Below are 16,730 nucleotides of genomic sequence, written 5' to 3'. Positions count from 1 at the left end.
ATAGCTGCAACACGTACTTTAAATCCCGCAAAGGCTATATCGGCCATTTAAGTTCCCGGCATTCCGACAACGAGAATGACGAAAATCGCGAGGAACCCAGCAACAAGAAGTCACGCAAGACCTCCACCGATGTAAGTACCCACAATACTAAAAGTACCTACAATATTATCTTCTTTAAAATAACATCTAATTCTAAAATTATTAATATTCAATATCTTTCTATTCGATTTTGGTAACGTACCGCCTGTAGGCTTGCAGAGGTCCAGATTGGGAGTTGCAGCGGGAGAAAGAGGAGAAGCTGGTAGCGGACATAATCGACCGAGTGAAGCGGGAGTGCGAGGCGCAGGGCGAAACGGTGACGAGACGTGGCTACTCCAGGAGGTCCACAATCATGAACAGCTAAGGCCGAGCCAGCCGCGTTGGCAATTTTCTCGAGGGGCAACCATATCATCATCGGGCGAGGCCCTCCTCGTGATCCCGAAGAGAGAGGACTGTTCGGCTCCTTCGGCCCTGTCGATATCCCCTTTCTTCTTTTCTTTCTACAAATATACAGATATCGATCGTTATTTTCGAGAGAATGTAGAGAATGGCATAGTGGTTTCTTTAAATATGAGGGAAAATTACAGGAAAGATCAAAAAGGAGATCGAACATCTTCGGGTTTCACGAAGAAGATACGTTCCTGATAATCGAACGAGCTATCGTTCGGGTGATGTAAAAATAAGGGGCACGGCTGCGTATATTTTTTTCCCAGCCAGCTGTGGGTAATGAACGTCGATGGTGACGTTCCTTCGATCGCTATGATCGTTGCGAATCCTTGTAAATAAAGAAACACCTTCTTTCGTCGCGTATTAGCGAATCGCAAAGAATTCTCGATTATCCAAGTCCTTTTACTTGCGAAGTTCAAGGATTATCATGGAATTGATCGCAAAAATCTTATTATTTATTATTCAAAACAAATCACATTGTCAATTAATTTTATTTTAACAAGAGAAGTGGGATGAAACAGTATCAAAGAATGCAATCAAAACGAAAGGATGAGACAAATCTTTGCGCGATCAAAGTTAGAAGTAATTAAAGTCCCACAATTAAATATGATTGAAAAGAGATAGATTCCAACGAATAAATTTTAATGCAGAATCTAGAATAAGAATGACAAGCGATATCAAAGTAACATTCTTAGAAATACATATTCGATCATAGGCGTTTAGTTTCTCTAGCGATCTATTGAATTAATTTAATTCTTGATGTTTATAATTTTTACTTTTTTGCGATTGATTCAAAATCGAGAGTTCGATGCACGTCGCGTCATTACGAAGAGAGTTGAAGAGAGTTTCCCTCGAAGAGAAGTGTGAAAGAGAGGGAGAGAGAAAATCCAGTGCCAAATATATATCTTCCCAGGCGTACGGAGATCGTTTGCTCAACAAGTGCGACCGTACAGTACCGAATCTATTGTTTTTGTTAATTTTTTGATGACATGCTCAGTCCCGCTCGATACTGCGTGTCCACGCAATGCCAAAGGCAGCAACGCCATGCGAGGCAATATTTTCACCTAGAACGAGGAATATTATTTCTCGTTATTTTTTAATATTGCACTAATTAAACGGATTAATCAATTAGCGTAAATAAAAAGATATCGGCAGAAATTAATTCAATATTGAAGTCTAAGAGAGATTGATTTTAAAGTATTATATAATTTCTTTCTATATATTTTTCCATTTGAGATATATTAAACGTGTATGCGTTGGTCTTTTTTTTATTTGAAATACATCCGGTATATCTTGTGTGTGACGTAATAGGCGCCATGCATGTGGCATACAAGACAAATTGAAAAGAATCTTATCGACATACGGGTACTGACGTTTAATTACATTTACTCAATTACGCGCTCTCCCAGTTACGTCACAAATATACCGGGTGCATGAAGTATACTTGTGAAAACACGCAGAACGTGCGGACATGCATGCTGTTGCACTCGGATAATTAGATCGACACGATTATTAGTGTCGCTAGCGGAACAATAGATAGATAGATAGATAGATAGATAGATAGATGAATATATCTGTGCGTGCATTTAATTGTAAAAGCTCACCTCCAAGGAAGAAAAATATGATCAAAAGGCAGAACTTGATTAAATTTTTAAGCAGATTTTCTAATCAAAAAATATTTTGATATTTTCTAAAATCCTTGAAAATAAAATTTTCTTTAAGAACTTACTATTTAAATGTCGATCCCGCTTTATTAGTGCATCAAACATTATCGTTGAAAATTAAATTATCGTAGAAATTTTTAAAATTAAAATTTTTTTTAATTAAAAATTTAAATAAAAATAAAAATTTTTAATTCCTTAAGAACTCACTGTTTAAATCGATTCCGCTTTACTGATACTTTAAATACTTTACTGATACTTAAATTATTATCGTTGCATTAAGAATTACTCTATAAATTATCATTCTAATCGACTTTTATTTGTGTTTAGCACTTGGGTTTCCCTCATGGACGTGGACTTTTATAATCGAGCGCACGTGACGTATGAATAAGTATGATATAATGCGCACTGGTCGGCCGGATGTGTGCGACGGGCGCGTTATACTCGTGTATTAATCTCGCTGAAAATATTCCAAGAAAGTCTGTCCATTTTTTCGAATATCTCGAAAGTATTTTAACCTTCATTATCCTGTCTTTTGCACGTCAAAGGAATCGCGCAGTACATACATATATAGGAGGTTCCTCGTGAATAAAAATTCAGGACAGCCTGTAAAATCTCACACACCTACACAGGACTAAGATTGGTGCTAATGAAAAAGGCAAAAAATACACACACAAATACATTTCTGAAATACACATATATACATGCATACAGATGCGCGTTTCTTTGACGACGCGTGAATACGCATCGATCATTCTGGAATTGTAATCGCGGCAACGGGGTTTCTTCCGACCTTGTCCGCCGGGTATTACACGCAATCATGTACAGGTGGATGCAGGTGTATGTGAGAGAGTGCGCGCGCTAGTGCACGCGCTGCATACCAATCCTATGGCCCGTGTCCGTGCTGCGATTTTTTAGCGTTGCACGCGTTCACGCGATTCTCTTCCGCAAGATCATACGGCCGTGTTCGAACGCATGGTTAAATAGCAGCCGCGACGTTACAAATTCGCGTAGAGCGTGCACTAGCGGAAGATATTGTTCTCCAAGTTCTGGTTTGAAACGGAACTCCGCCTTGTGCTTATCTCCCTCTTAATTAATCTGAAAAATTGGTCTTGAGTAAATTTAAGAAATGTGCATATAACGAAGAATTTTAATTGAGGATGAATATAATTGAAGAGAAACTTACTGACGAAGTTTTCGCAAGAATTACATTGTGATAGCGTCGCGTGCGTGTCTTCCCTCTGAAGGATCTCTCTTTTTGTCCTTACAAATTATTACGTAGATTTTGAATTGATAAACATTACTAAATTTCAGCTGCAAATTATTATCGAGTAAAAGTACATGAATTTTATAGGTCTCGTAAAAGAAGAACTCCGCACATATACATTGACTTGTATATGATTTGAAAACCGTTCCTGAAATCTTTGAAAGAATTTGGGAAAAGATATCATTAATCAGAAAATACATTTCTAGTTATTATAAAATTTCGTGCATTCCGATGACGAGTGCATCGTTAGGAAAAATATATGAAACCAATATATATATATATATATAATCACAAATACAATATTTTATACTATTTTAAGATCTACGCATGTATGCGAAGAACGTAGAAAAATTACGTTCAATCGTTTTCGGAATTCGATACTGTGCCAATAATAAAGTTTGCGATTGACTAGAGTTTACTATCACGCGATGTTATTAATAGCAATACTAAGAGAGAAAAAAAACATTAGACGAACCTCTTAGCTTAAAAACAGTGCTTCCCTATAAATCGCATAGCGACTCGTGCTCTTATCGATGACCCGTAGACGTCGATAACATTTTGGACCTTCCATAAGTGATATCAGTCGTCTTCCATGATATCGCGTTACTGTAAATATAGCGATTTCCAATCCCATACTAAGGAATTGAATTCCGTGACATTTCCTCCTGTCGCGTTTCATTCTGAAAACCACGACAAATTTTTTAAGTAGAAGAAAGATAAAACCAAAATTTTTCAATTATTCCAATTTTCAAGATTAGAATTAATTTTACATTAGTCCTTCTTAAGTCGACCGTTCTTCTTTTGTGAGATTTAATTAATTGAAACGAACGAGATTAATTAAGCAGGGAGACGCGCGAGAGATGTTGGCGGTGCACTTCAATCTTCCATAATGACTCTTAAATGTTAAATAATACTAATCATAAGGCGTAAGAAGGCTGAGCTCACGCAAGTTGAGTGCGACTTGGGTGCGCGAACCGAGAGTACATTCGTGCGAGAAGATAAATTATTTATTTGTTTACGATAACGAAAGCGTAATTCGGGCGGCTCGCGCGCGATTTTTCCTCAATAACTAGTATCGACTATCAAACGAGACGCTCATTTTCAATACCCGCTATTATCTCGTTGCGAAAAGAGAATTTTTATCTCTCTTATGAGATAAAAAACTTTACTCTTTTCTTTATTTTGGATAAAAAATCTATAGAAAATATAGAATGGTATTTTTTATGTGATAAAATTTGTTTGAAGAATTGTGCTTAGCATCTTCGGTATCGAATGAATCTCATAGGATTCTCGAGATGTTATGCAGTTATCGTCAATAAAATATCATATTTCTGAATGATCAAGAACTATTTTTACATTATTGATATCTTATCATGAAGATTTTCCATCAAAATACAATCGAAGCTTCAACGCCAGAGAAGCTTCTACAAAGAGCTCAATATAACTTCAGAACGATTATCATTTAAAGAACCTAACTTCCTAAGACCCATGATGGCCCATTTCTTTTCATGTATGCAGATTAACTTAATTTTAGTTTAATTTGTTGTTTATCTTTCTAATTCTTAGAACTAGAAAAAGGTCAAGAATAAGTTAAACTAAGATTGAAGTTAATCTACATTCGTAGAAATGGATAAAATAGGGTTATTTCAATCAAACTCCGATTAACTTAATAGGTGATCAGCTCAACTGGTAGCGAATTCAATTTTATAACACAAAAGTTTCTAGCTACATAATTCATTATCATTAATCTAATCCTTTTTCTCTTACAAAGAACCAATCGTTCTATCTTATTAACGAAATAATACTAACACCAAAATAATCATCCGATGGAGTTAATTGGAATTATTCAGAATGGATTCCGATCGGAATTATTCAATTATTCCCTAGATTTTTATTGTGTTTTCTAGGAAAAATGGAAAACTCGAGATCTCGTGCTCGGATCCTGGAGAAAATCCGGCGGGTTTTGAAAATACGCGGTTCGCGTAAACGCGACTGGCGTTGTAAGTAGTACAGCAAGCGCGAGTTCGCCCGCGAATGCAACCGTCTAAAGGTGCATGCGGTGCACTTGTACGTACTGTAAGTGCGAAAAAAAATTAAAAAAAAAAGAGAAAAGAGAACTGTAGCAATTACGATCGTGCGCGTCGTTCGTTGGCGAAGGCTAATGGAACGTGTTGTGCATTACGTATCAGGAAAAGGAAATAAAATCAAAATCGAGACCGAGTATTGAGTCCCCATCTATTTGTTGCTATCCATCCATCCTTTGTCCATTCCAATATTCAGGCTGCGATTCTGTCGACGAGAAAAAAAATCAACAGTCAGTATCCGATTTTATATGTAGAAAGCAAAAACTTGATGTCTGAACTTACGAAAAAAAATTTAAAGAATTGATGCTACTTTCAGAGTAACTTCCATCAAGATTCGATCAATTTAATCAGCAATCAAATTCAATTCTTAAGAATTGAGGTCGTCAAATTTCTGAATTATTCGTCTTTTTTTTATGCATTAATCCTCCAGAGCTGACGCTAAATCTGTAACACAATTACTAAAGCTGGATCTGTTAATAAGACCTCCATTTAATTTTTGTTAATTATAAAAAGGCACTTATAATTACTCATGCAGCACAAAATCTTACATCAGCAGTATTTTTATATTTGTATGTTACGGCAATATAGCTGGATTGTTGTAATTGAACAATTTCGATCAGAATCCAAATAATTTCATAATGCCCTGGAGTCCCAGAAATGATTTAATCTCCTATAGATGTTGGATTCAGATTCGCACTCGAGTATCACTCAAGTATCACTTCACTCTTGTTATTTGTTAAACGTTAAACAAGGATGATGACATTCCAGTGGGAATTCGAACACGCCCCTGTATAAGTATGTATAGATATACATAAATTTCAAGGAACCAAAATATGATATAACTTTTATAAAAAAAAGAATGAATACTAAACATATTTTAATAAGAGTAATCCAAACGTCCATGCAACATAAAGAAAATTGTTTAACCTTTTTAACAAAGACATTTATAATTAAATGTACAACAGACTCACCATCAGAGGGTTAAGCAATAGATGATCGATAATTTTATATTAATAAAAGTAATCGGAGTTCGCGCGCGCGCGATCATCCTCACGATCATCATCATGCATTGCTTTTTCTTCTTCTTTTTTTTCTTCTCCTTCCGACGCTAATCATCAACATTGACTTCGCTTCGCCTTCGCATTTAAATCTCCCCTCGAAACTTCCATGATCATAAAGTGGACACCTTGACACAGACTGGAAATACGGATACGCCTTTTCGATCTTCCTTATAGAGCAGCATATGAACTCGGCATGACGAATCTGGAAATGTCCCTAGGAAGCCAGCTTTTCTATTGGCCTTCGAACTTGCGGCTCAATGAGGCTTCTCCATAATCTCTCTCTCCTCCTGCTCCACGAGTCCACCGTCGTCAAGACGTTCGTATGACTGCCATAACTGTTTACACTGGTTTATACTACCACTAGTACTACTCCACGAGCGCGTCTGTCACCTCGATCATCATCACTCACCACCACCTTCACCCTCATTATCAGCACCTTCACTTATCACCTTCACTTTCATTGTCGTGGTCGTTGAACCTAGATATCGGCATGTCCCATCATTTGTCGTGAGTATAATTCCCGGGGTGTGCCTATTCCTAAAGAGGAGGCTAGAGATGTTGCGGACGATGATGATCAGTGCGTTTCTGTCCGGCGTGGTGACTGTCACCGCTGCCTTGCACTCCTCCACCGCCCTGAACGGCGGGGTTGGCGATCCTCTCGCTCATCACGGCCGCTGTGAACCTATCACCATCAATCTCTGCATGAACATCCCATACAATGAGACGATCATGCCGAACCTAATGAATCATCAGAAGCAAGAGGACGCCGGCCAAGAGGTGCACCAGTATATGCCGCTCGTTAAAATGAAATGCAGCCCGGATCTGCGTTTCTTTCTGTGCACCGTCTACGCGCCCGTCTGTACCATAATCGAGAAGGCGATACCGCCGTGCCGGTCGCTCTGTGAGAGCGCGCGCTCCGGCTGCGAGGAACTAATGAACAGTTTCGGTTTCATGTGGCCGGAGGCCCTGGACTGCTCCAAGATGCCGGAGAATGACGGCACGGAGCTCTGTGTAGGTACCAATGAGACCACCACACGCCAGGAACCTGTGCCTGTCTCTCCTCCCGCCCGCATGCCGATGGCAGAGTTCCAACCAACCTGGAATGAGGGATTGAGGCCTCACGGTGGCATGGGCGTTGGTAATGGCAACAATTTTATCATGGGTGCCAGGGATTTTGGCTTCGTCTGTCCAATGCAGTTCAAGATCCCTCATGGATTAGGATATTCATTAAAAGTTGGAGACAAGGTGGAGCCCGATTGTGGAGCACCCTGCGACGGGATGTTCTTTACCGAGAGACAAAGAAGATTCTCCAGGGTATGGGTTGGCACTTGGGCCGCTGTTTGTGCTGCTTCGTGCTTCTTCACGTTCCTGACATTCCTCATTGATACAGATAGATTTAGGTAAAATTCGCTTTCTTGGAGATCAAGTTATGCTTTCATAAAATATATCAAACATTCAACGAGTTTCTACATCTCTCTTTCATGAAAATATTATTATTAAATTAAAGAAGTTGCTGTTAACAATTTTAATATTTGTAAATGAAATTTACCTTGATCAGCTAAAACGACTAAATTCAAAATAAAGTAATTTCTAATTCAAACTTAGATCCAAATCTATTTTAATCTCTAAATGTTTTCCGTAAAAAACTATTTTATTTATTTATAATGACAAAACTCAAAATGTGTCAAAATTGTTCTAAAAGATATTAATGATCTTTTTGAAAACTTTAACGACACACAAGTGCTATAGGTAGAAGGACTATGATGTTGGTTTACTTTTGATGATTGATAATGTAATCTTTACCTAATTCATTCATAGTAATAACTTGAAAATCACATTTTCTGAGAGAGAATTGTAAATTAAAAGAAGAATACTATCATAGAGAATCTTATAAATGAACAAAAATATAATTAGAGTTTGAAAAATGTCTAAATAAATTCATAGTTTCAAGATCTCCAAGTTTTAAATATTTATTTCTCATACAGGTATCCCGAGAGGCCTATCATTTTCTTGTCCGTATGTTACCTGATGGTGGCACTAGTTTATGTAATCGGCTGGGCAGCAGGGAATTCCATATCATGTAGGGAGCCATTCCCACCGCCTATAGGTATCCGGTTACAGACGGCTTCTACAATCACTCAGGGTACTAAACATGAACTGTGCACTGTGCTCTTCATGATTCTCTATTTCTTCGGCATGGCGTCGAGCATCTGGTGGGTCATCCTCACCCTCACATGGTTCCTAGCGGCTGGATTAAAATGGGGGCATGAAGCGATCGAAACCAACTCGCAGTACTTTCATTTAGCTGCTTGGGCCGCACCGGCCGTGAAGACTGTTACCATTTTGGCGATGGGAAAAGTGGAAGGTGAACAATTAGACAACTATAATACAAATTCCAATATTTTGCGTAAAAAGGATACAGTTGTGAAAATACGATCACTCTATATTATATTTTCTTGATTACAAACATTATGAACTACTTTATAATTTCTTTTTAAAATTAATTAATAGCAAAGTTAAATAAAAAGTTACTTTTATATTATTGTTATATTGGAAATTATATTTAATATATATATATATCTATATAAATTATATTTCTATAATTTAATTTGTAGGTGACATATTGTCCGGAGTTTGCTACGTTGGTCTTTGGAACGTGGAGGCTTGCTCTTCCGCATTCGAACGGTGATGAAGCACGACGGAACTAAGACTGATAAACTTGAGAAACTCATGATTCGCATCGGCATCTTTTCCGTGCTCTACATCGTACCTGCTCTAGTCGTAATCGCCTGCCTCTTCTACGAGCAAGCCTATTTCGACCAATGGATGCTTACGTGGAATTTGGAGATGTGCTCACGACCGGGCCTGCAGTTACTCTACTCGTTGCCGTGCCCTATCGGCGAGCGCATCCGCGATCTTAGTCGTAAACCCGACTTCGAGATTTTCATGATCAAATACCTCATGGCGATGATTGTGGGCATTACTAGCAGCTTCTGGGTATGGTCTAAGAAGACGCTTACCAGTTGGCAGCAGTTCTTCCATCACATACGAGGTCATCGCACTGAAGCCTATGTTTAAGTCCGCAGCTGCATTTGTTCACGAAGATCTACGTACTTTTTTATTTTCTTTTTGTTGAACGATCAGGTAAATTATATATGACGTTGATAGAATCTTTTCAAAAGACATTTAGACGAGAACAAATCAATGTCTTTTTCTCAATATTTTACCGTTACTTTGTTTCTTGAACTTCATAGATCTTTGTAATTTAATGTGCATTTAAGAAAGTAAGAGGATTTTTTTTTCGATAATGTATGTGGAGATAAACACCTACGATATCGTAACTTTTATAATGATGTTGTAAAAATGTGTAAGTTCAGCTAGTAATCAGCCGCATGATCGCTGATAGGAATTGTCGAATTTCTGAGTCACGTCTCGGTTTTTCTTTATAATGCAAAGCATAACCAAAACGCATTATTTTTTTATTAACATTGGAAAATCATTAGCTTTAAACAAAAATGTTAATAATTATATATTGTGTGATATCAACACATAAGCTAAAAGTTTTCTAAAATTATTTCTCGAATTTATTTATATGTAATACATTCTTCATTAATTATTTAAAATTTATTTCTAATTTTTAAGAATTTTTAGGCAAATTTATATTTATTTTCAACTTTGATTCAAATTAATTAATCAAATCGATTTGTATGAAAGTTGCAACAACATTTCGGATTGTGTTTATGATTATCTCATGAATAATTAGACATACGTTAATATTCGTCGCTGTGCCAAATAAGTTTTTTATTTCGCGTTTCTATAAACGATCTACGACTCGTAAAGTGTTTAGACTGAATGTTGATGAGTTTGGAAGTATTATTAGACGATTTATATTATTCTTTTATTAGTGTATCTCATCTCTTTTTATGAATGACTCAAGTCCCTACGTTTAAGTTGAAAATGCTCAGATGCTATAGCAGACAAATGAAGTGTTCAAAGTTTTCAAAGCAGCTAATTGGATCTTATTGGAATCCAATATAATCTGAGAATTAAGACTTTTAGTAATAAATTCGGTTGGATATACTAGCGCATACTGATGCATATTAAAATTGTCATGGCATAAATATAAAGGTGTATATGTAATAAATGATCGGACGCACTAGGTGCTAAAATACAAATTATCGCGTTGCTTGATAGAATGCAGTTTAGACATTTCATTAATCAAAGCGCTTGCATCATGCTTTTATATTTGAATTAGGTAGACTTTTATAAACAAACTGACATTAGTATGCGTTATAACGCCAACCGAATTAATTATACCTAAGGATTAAAGATCTAAATGTCTTAACAATCACTACACACTGCCGAATCTTTCCATCCTAATATCATTGATGAAGAACCGCAATCTATTACGCTTAATTTTTACGAAATATTGAGGGACATAAAAGAATATGATGATACTCAAGAAGAGATTTCGATGGCTCTTGTCAGCCGTTTTTCTTCTATGTTTGCTGTAAGGATCCTTTTTCCGCGCGACGAATGTATTATCATTTAGATTGTAATGTCAAATGTCGAGGACGCGTCTTGACGGAATCTCAACGAGATTAATTTGTAAGTTTTTACTTGTAAGAAATGTACTAGTTTAAGTTCACACTTATTGTATATAATTATATATTTTTTAATTCTATTCTCTCTATGTATTATATTTTTTTAAGAATTGTGTATATATATATATATACATTGACGTCTTATGTATGATTAAATTTGGGTTGATGACAAAGAACGAGACGCTTATGTCTTAGACGTGTATGTAGGATAAGGTCGAGAAAAATCTTAAATTGTGTAAGACTATTGTGTATGCGGTTTCCACATCTGCACGCGATAGTTCTTTACTTTTTTTGTGTGAACAAGTTATTTTTCTTTGCCTTATCCTACATCCACATCTAAGACGTAAACACTATACATCTCGTTTTCTGCCATCAGCCTTAACTCGCGAACAAATCGCGAAATCGTCCAATTGAAATTGCCGAGCTTTTGTGTACGAAGATTCTGTGCTGCGAATGCGATATGCGTGATTATTATGTACTATGGCATACGCGAAACATACGACTCCGTCGTATGTGAGATACAAAACTATGTAAATTTTATGATCACTATATTCTTTATATAATAAACAAGAGGTGCATATGTGAAGCCGATTCGTTTTGTCTAAATAATATGCATGTTTATTTACAGATTTCTTTATAAAACTGATAACATAAATATAAATGCCTACACCTTTTACATAATGTAGATTAGAATTTATCCAATAGCAAAATCGATTCATTTTAATTTATATACAAGATACACAAATATCGATCTTATAAATATAGTAGATATCTTACTTTTTGCGACTAATTTTTTTTCACAGTACCGTATTAAAAGTTTTATTAATCATCTCTCATCGAAATACGACACTTAACAATGAAATCTTTTTAATAAAAGAAACAATTATCTTATGATGTTGGCGGTGATTTGATTGGTGAAGTTGTTGATGTGGGCACTAATTTTTTTTTCGGCATTTTAAGCAAGCCTATTTTCCTCAGATATTTGACAAGCACTGGAGTCACGGACAAGGATATTCCTATTCGAACAGGTGCGAGCAGTTTATGAACTGTGTATGCTATTATGAAGTCCGTCGAAACTTTCAGCAAGCTTTCTACCTGTTCGTTTCCTCCTGTCCACTTTTGTACAAATGGTGTTACATCGATTCCACTGAAAATAAGAATTCGAATTATCAGAAAAAATTATAAATTTTCTCAAGATAAATCTCGAAAGATAAAATGATAGTTATGCTCTCATTTTCTCTTTCAAGAATTTTATTTTGAGTCATATTGTGTAAAAATTAGTATATACAAAAATTAATATAAACCTGTTAAAAAACCGAACCAAGAAAGCTAGAAATGTTCCAGAAGTTGTACATTTGAGAAGTTTTAACCAATCATTTGTTAAAAATAAATGATACTTGATCAAATATTTCCTTACTTGATATGAAATCGTTTAGATTAAAATCTTTGATCATACATGAATTTCTTTCGGTTATATATATACATGTATTAAATTTTCGATGTTAGATATTTCAGTTAGAAAAGAGGATACGATTTTTAAACGTATTACAGGGATCGCACGACTGACCTAACAACCACCATATAACAACCACTGAGGCTTATCAGCGATATAGTGATATGAAAGACGAGAAGAGTGCTTCCATAATCCCTCAACAATAGGCGAAATTTTTCCCGCTTCGAGATCATTGAGGATACCGGCACCGCGGTCTGATCCTTCTGGGATGCTTTGGAGGTGTCGGTCGAATAGCTTATTCTGGTGGTACAAATTGGCCAATATGTCGCTCGTAAAAGCGGGCTCGTTATGAAGGTATTAGTTGCTGTACCTGAGCGACATACAATTGCCTAATGTGAATTTCTGAAGTTGGATGGCCACAAAAGCTTGCGCAGTTCTTATTTACCTTGAAGATCCAACTTAAGGATCTGCAAATCCTTAAGTATATAAAAATCTTCAACAGAGCTTTTGTGACTATCCAATGTGTGCTAATATTGGTATAATATTGATGCAATATTAACATAGGAAGAAGATAAAATCCTCTTATAAACTTTTGTAACATTAGATTGTTGTTAAAATATTATGAATTTTTAGGATGTTAATCTTTGAATCCTAGCGAATTACATAAATTATCAGATTCTTAGATCTATATAACACCAGCGAAAGATCTTACTTGATTTAATTTGGTATCAATCATTTTATATTGATATTTAGATAATTTGGTATATTCATAATTGATTAAACGTTCTCTGACCCTCCAACATTTAGAGCCTTGAGATCAAAGTATCGTATTATCTTCTAGGATTCAGAGAACAGCGAAGATATTATAAAGATGTAAATCGTAAGGAAGCGAAGACGAGGAAAGCACCTCTACCCTCCAGAATCCAGTCAAAAGTCGTTCTTACACGACAACTTGCGGTAATGAGAGCGTTGCATGTCCTCGGCGATGTATTTGCCGTCGCGGGACCACTGTCCACCAGGCATGTTAAGGTGCATAGATTTGCCGCACGAGGAGAATGGCTTTGGCACGTTGCTCTGCATCGTGCCATTCAGACTGACTGCGCCAAAACAATCGTATGAATCCACATGGCTGTCATCGCGGATCTTGGGAAATCCAGAGCAGTTTGCCGTGGAGACAGAGGTACCACCGTTCTCGGTATATAACGCGATGTCACGCGCGCGTTCCGGCGTGAAGCGACCGGTCTCGTTAGCAAAGATATCACAAACGTTATTCGGCAGAGTGAGAGTCGGTGGATCTGGATAATAACGTGTGCTAGTCAAGTGCAACGGCTGCTGCTTCCGATGAACTGCCGCCGGAGTCGCACACTGCATCTCCAAGAATGCTACAATTAAAAAGTAATGTTATTACATTATAACATATTATACATATATTTATTGCGTTATATTAAAAATTTGTTATATAGAGATTTATTTTGTTTTATGAAGAACAAGCATGAAGAGAAAGACTAAATAGCAAATTTGATTACTTGCACTACACTAGATCAATGCATACTAAAAGCTGCTTTACATGAAATTAGAAATTAACAAAGTTGTAAAAGTATATAAAATGTAAAAATATATAAATATTTTAAACGATTAACTATCTACTAATGATATAGTCACGTTATTTAACAAAATATATATGTATCATTTCATTGTCAAAGTTGATTATATTGTATCACTGCATTGAGATATTTTATGTAAAGCAGCTTTTAATATGCACTGATCCAGTGTAATGCGAGTGATCGAATTCACCATAAAACATTGAATAAGACTAAGGGCCTTACCAGAAAGCTGACTTATAATCTTGAGACAGTGTCTTATAACTTAAAGTCTTGTCTTTAGTAACATACAATAACTGTCTTAAGATTTTAAGTCAGTCTTTCTACTACGGCTCTAAGAAGAAAGATAAGAAAGAAAAACAGTTGGAAAATAAATAGAAAGTAGAACAAATGAATTATTCACAAAAACAGTACAGTTAGTTTATGCTGAAACTTCGAAGGTCAGAAGTTTAATAAGTGAATATTTTTATACTTATAGTTAGATTTTTTATTTAAACTATAAATATTCAGAATATTCAAATGTTCAAGATTATGAATATTTTAAGAAAAAGAAATCGAAATAAAATGAAAAAAGAACCATGTTTTATTATACATTTAATTACATTTTATGTATTATGTTATCTATAAGGCAGAAATTAAGAAATAAATTAAAAACGAAAATACATATATATATTCATAAGGTATAATAAAATTAAAATAGATAAATGTATATGATAAAGTTTTTATGCTAAAATTATATCTATGTTAATATAAAGATTATTATGTAAAGTGATTATCATGACCGTGATGTAAAATAAATACAAGGATAAGGTAACATATTATAATAAACATTGAGCAAAATTTGCTATTTAAAAAACTGCATGTACACTTTAAAAAAATTATAAATTTCTTATAAATATATACATCTCAGTGATGAAAGATTAAGCCATGGATATGAGCTGAATATTGTTGATATGGAAAAAGCCAGCATCTCTCATTAAGATAAATGTGTTATATCGATTTTATGGTTTTTTAGAAAGATAATTCGTAGTTTGAATTATACTGTAATACTACAGATGCTACAAAATATTTTAAATAATTTCTAAACATATAAGGTAAACGTCCCAGTGTCCGGACATGTACTTATGTCCGGAAACTTACACAAAATTTATTATTATTAATCTCAAATGCTTTTTTATTACAGTATTATAATTTAATTGCATTTAAAGATTACAATTAAATTATAATATTACGTTTTAAAAAGCGTATTTGAGACTAATATTAACTTAAATAAATAAAGTATTATGTAAATGGACATAGGTTATATCCGGACAGTTACACAAAACTTTATTTATTTATATTAATATTAATCTCAAATGCTTTTTTTACCTTAAAAAGATCAATTTGAATTAGTTGTCTTTTGTCATTAAATATCTATTTATATTATTATTTTCCATCAGCATATTAATTTTCCAATTGTGGTTGGACACTGGGATAATTACGTCTCAGTGTCCGACCAGCTTGTCCGGCCACTGATGCATTGACACATTCTATTATTTATTTAAATATTTTAATTAATAATTGTCATAAGTGGGTTCAAATAATTTTTCCTTGCTTAAGGGAATCTTGAGTTTTCAAATGAATACAAATATTTATATTAAAAACCTTTTTGATCATAAATTGTATTATTTATGAGAACTTAACGCTTAAACGTCCGGTTACTGGGACATCTACCTTAAATAAATCTTAAAAACCACTATCTAATACAATCATGTTAAATTAGAAAGTTAGAATGATTATATGTATAGCAGACTATACATATAGCTTCGTCATTCCTAGTATTGACTTCATCTTTCAAACTGCAAAAACAGAAACAGCAGCACTTAGATATAATCTTCACAATATATTGTACGCACATTTACGGTTAAAACGGAGCGAAAAAATAATGCAATTTGTGAAAAGTAATTTGTACCTGCGCGCGAGACGCGAGTCAAAGTATTCAACATTTCCACACTGCCGATTCTCAACAATGCCATGGCTAGATTCGCCGAATGTTTCAGCTGCGCGGAAACGGCACTTATTACCACTGATCGATGAACTGATGAGGCGTTAGAATAATTAAGAGAAATCAGGGATAAGTGATTCACACTACTTGTCACTCTGCAATGTCCTTAAACCTTGAACAACGGTGAGAGAAACATGAAAGTACCGATATAGTAGATTTCTTCTATTCCAAAGATTCAAAGTGCCTTGGAAAATACCGGTCACTATCTCGGACAACCCTATAAGCGCAAAATGTTCCTAGAATGTTACATGAATATTATTAAAAAAAAATTAAAATAATGTTATAATATTTCGAAAATATCATAAATATTTTTTTAATATTACAGGAGTATTCTATAGAGGTTATATGTCCACTTATATAATAAACCTAGGTATTATATTTTAATATTCCTGAAACATTAAAATATTAATAAATATTAATTATTTTTAATTTTGTGCAATTTGAATTCACAATCCAGTAACGAAAAGTT

General features: G+C 35.0%; 3 protein-coding genes across 3 annotated transcripts in view; 2 read left to right on the top strand and 1 right to left on the bottom strand.

Moving 5' to 3' along the window:
- ttk (zinc finger and BTB domain-containing protein ttk) overlaps positions 1-1,666 on the top strand; it is a 43,368-nt gene extending 41,702 nt beyond the window's left edge. The window contains 2 exon segments of the mRNA XM_018449426.1: positions 1-131; positions 251-1,666. The exon segment at positions 1-131 is cut by the window's left edge and continues 18 nt beyond it. Of these exon segments, the coding sequence (XP_018304928.1) occupies positions 1-131; positions 251-403 (284 nt within the window). The 3' untranslated portion in view covers positions 404-1,666.
- A 5,227-nt stretch (positions 1,667-6,893) lies between these two features.
- Positions 6,894-9,710, top strand: fz (frizzled class receptor). The gene is given in 4 exon segments (XM_018449439.1): positions 6,894-7,959; positions 8,545-8,924; positions 9,175-9,227; positions 9,230-9,710. Coding segments are annotated over 4 exon segments (1,686 nt in total). The 5' UTR covers positions 6,894-7,114; the 3' UTR covers positions 9,638-9,710.
- Positions 9,711-11,951: 2,241 nt separating this feature from the next.
- On the bottom strand, positions 11,952-16,381 carry LOC108722995 (uncharacterized). The gene is made up of 4 exons (XM_018448421.1): positions 16,169-16,381; positions 13,561-13,998; positions 12,731-12,986; positions 11,952-12,310 (listed from the first exon to the last, which is right to left on the bottom strand). Exons 1-4 carry the CDS (start codon positions 16,230-16,232, stop codon positions 12,052-12,054), a joined length of 1,017 nt encoding a protein of 338 aa, XP_018303923.1. The 5' UTR covers positions 16,233-16,381; the 3' UTR covers positions 11,952-12,051.
- Positions 16,382-16,730: the final 349 nt, after the last annotated feature.

Source organism: Mycetomoellerius zeteki, unplaced genomic scaffold (assembly GCF_001594055.1).
Source record: "Mycetomoellerius zeteki isolate Tzet28-1 unplaced genomic scaffold, Tzet1.0 scaffold106, whole genome shotgun sequence".
NCBI lineage: Eukaryota > Metazoa > Arthropoda > Insecta > Hymenoptera > Formicidae > Mycetomoellerius > Mycetomoellerius zeteki.
The sequence above is the reverse complement of the archived record's forward strand: the minus strand, read 5'-3'. Positions and strand labels throughout refer to the sequence as shown.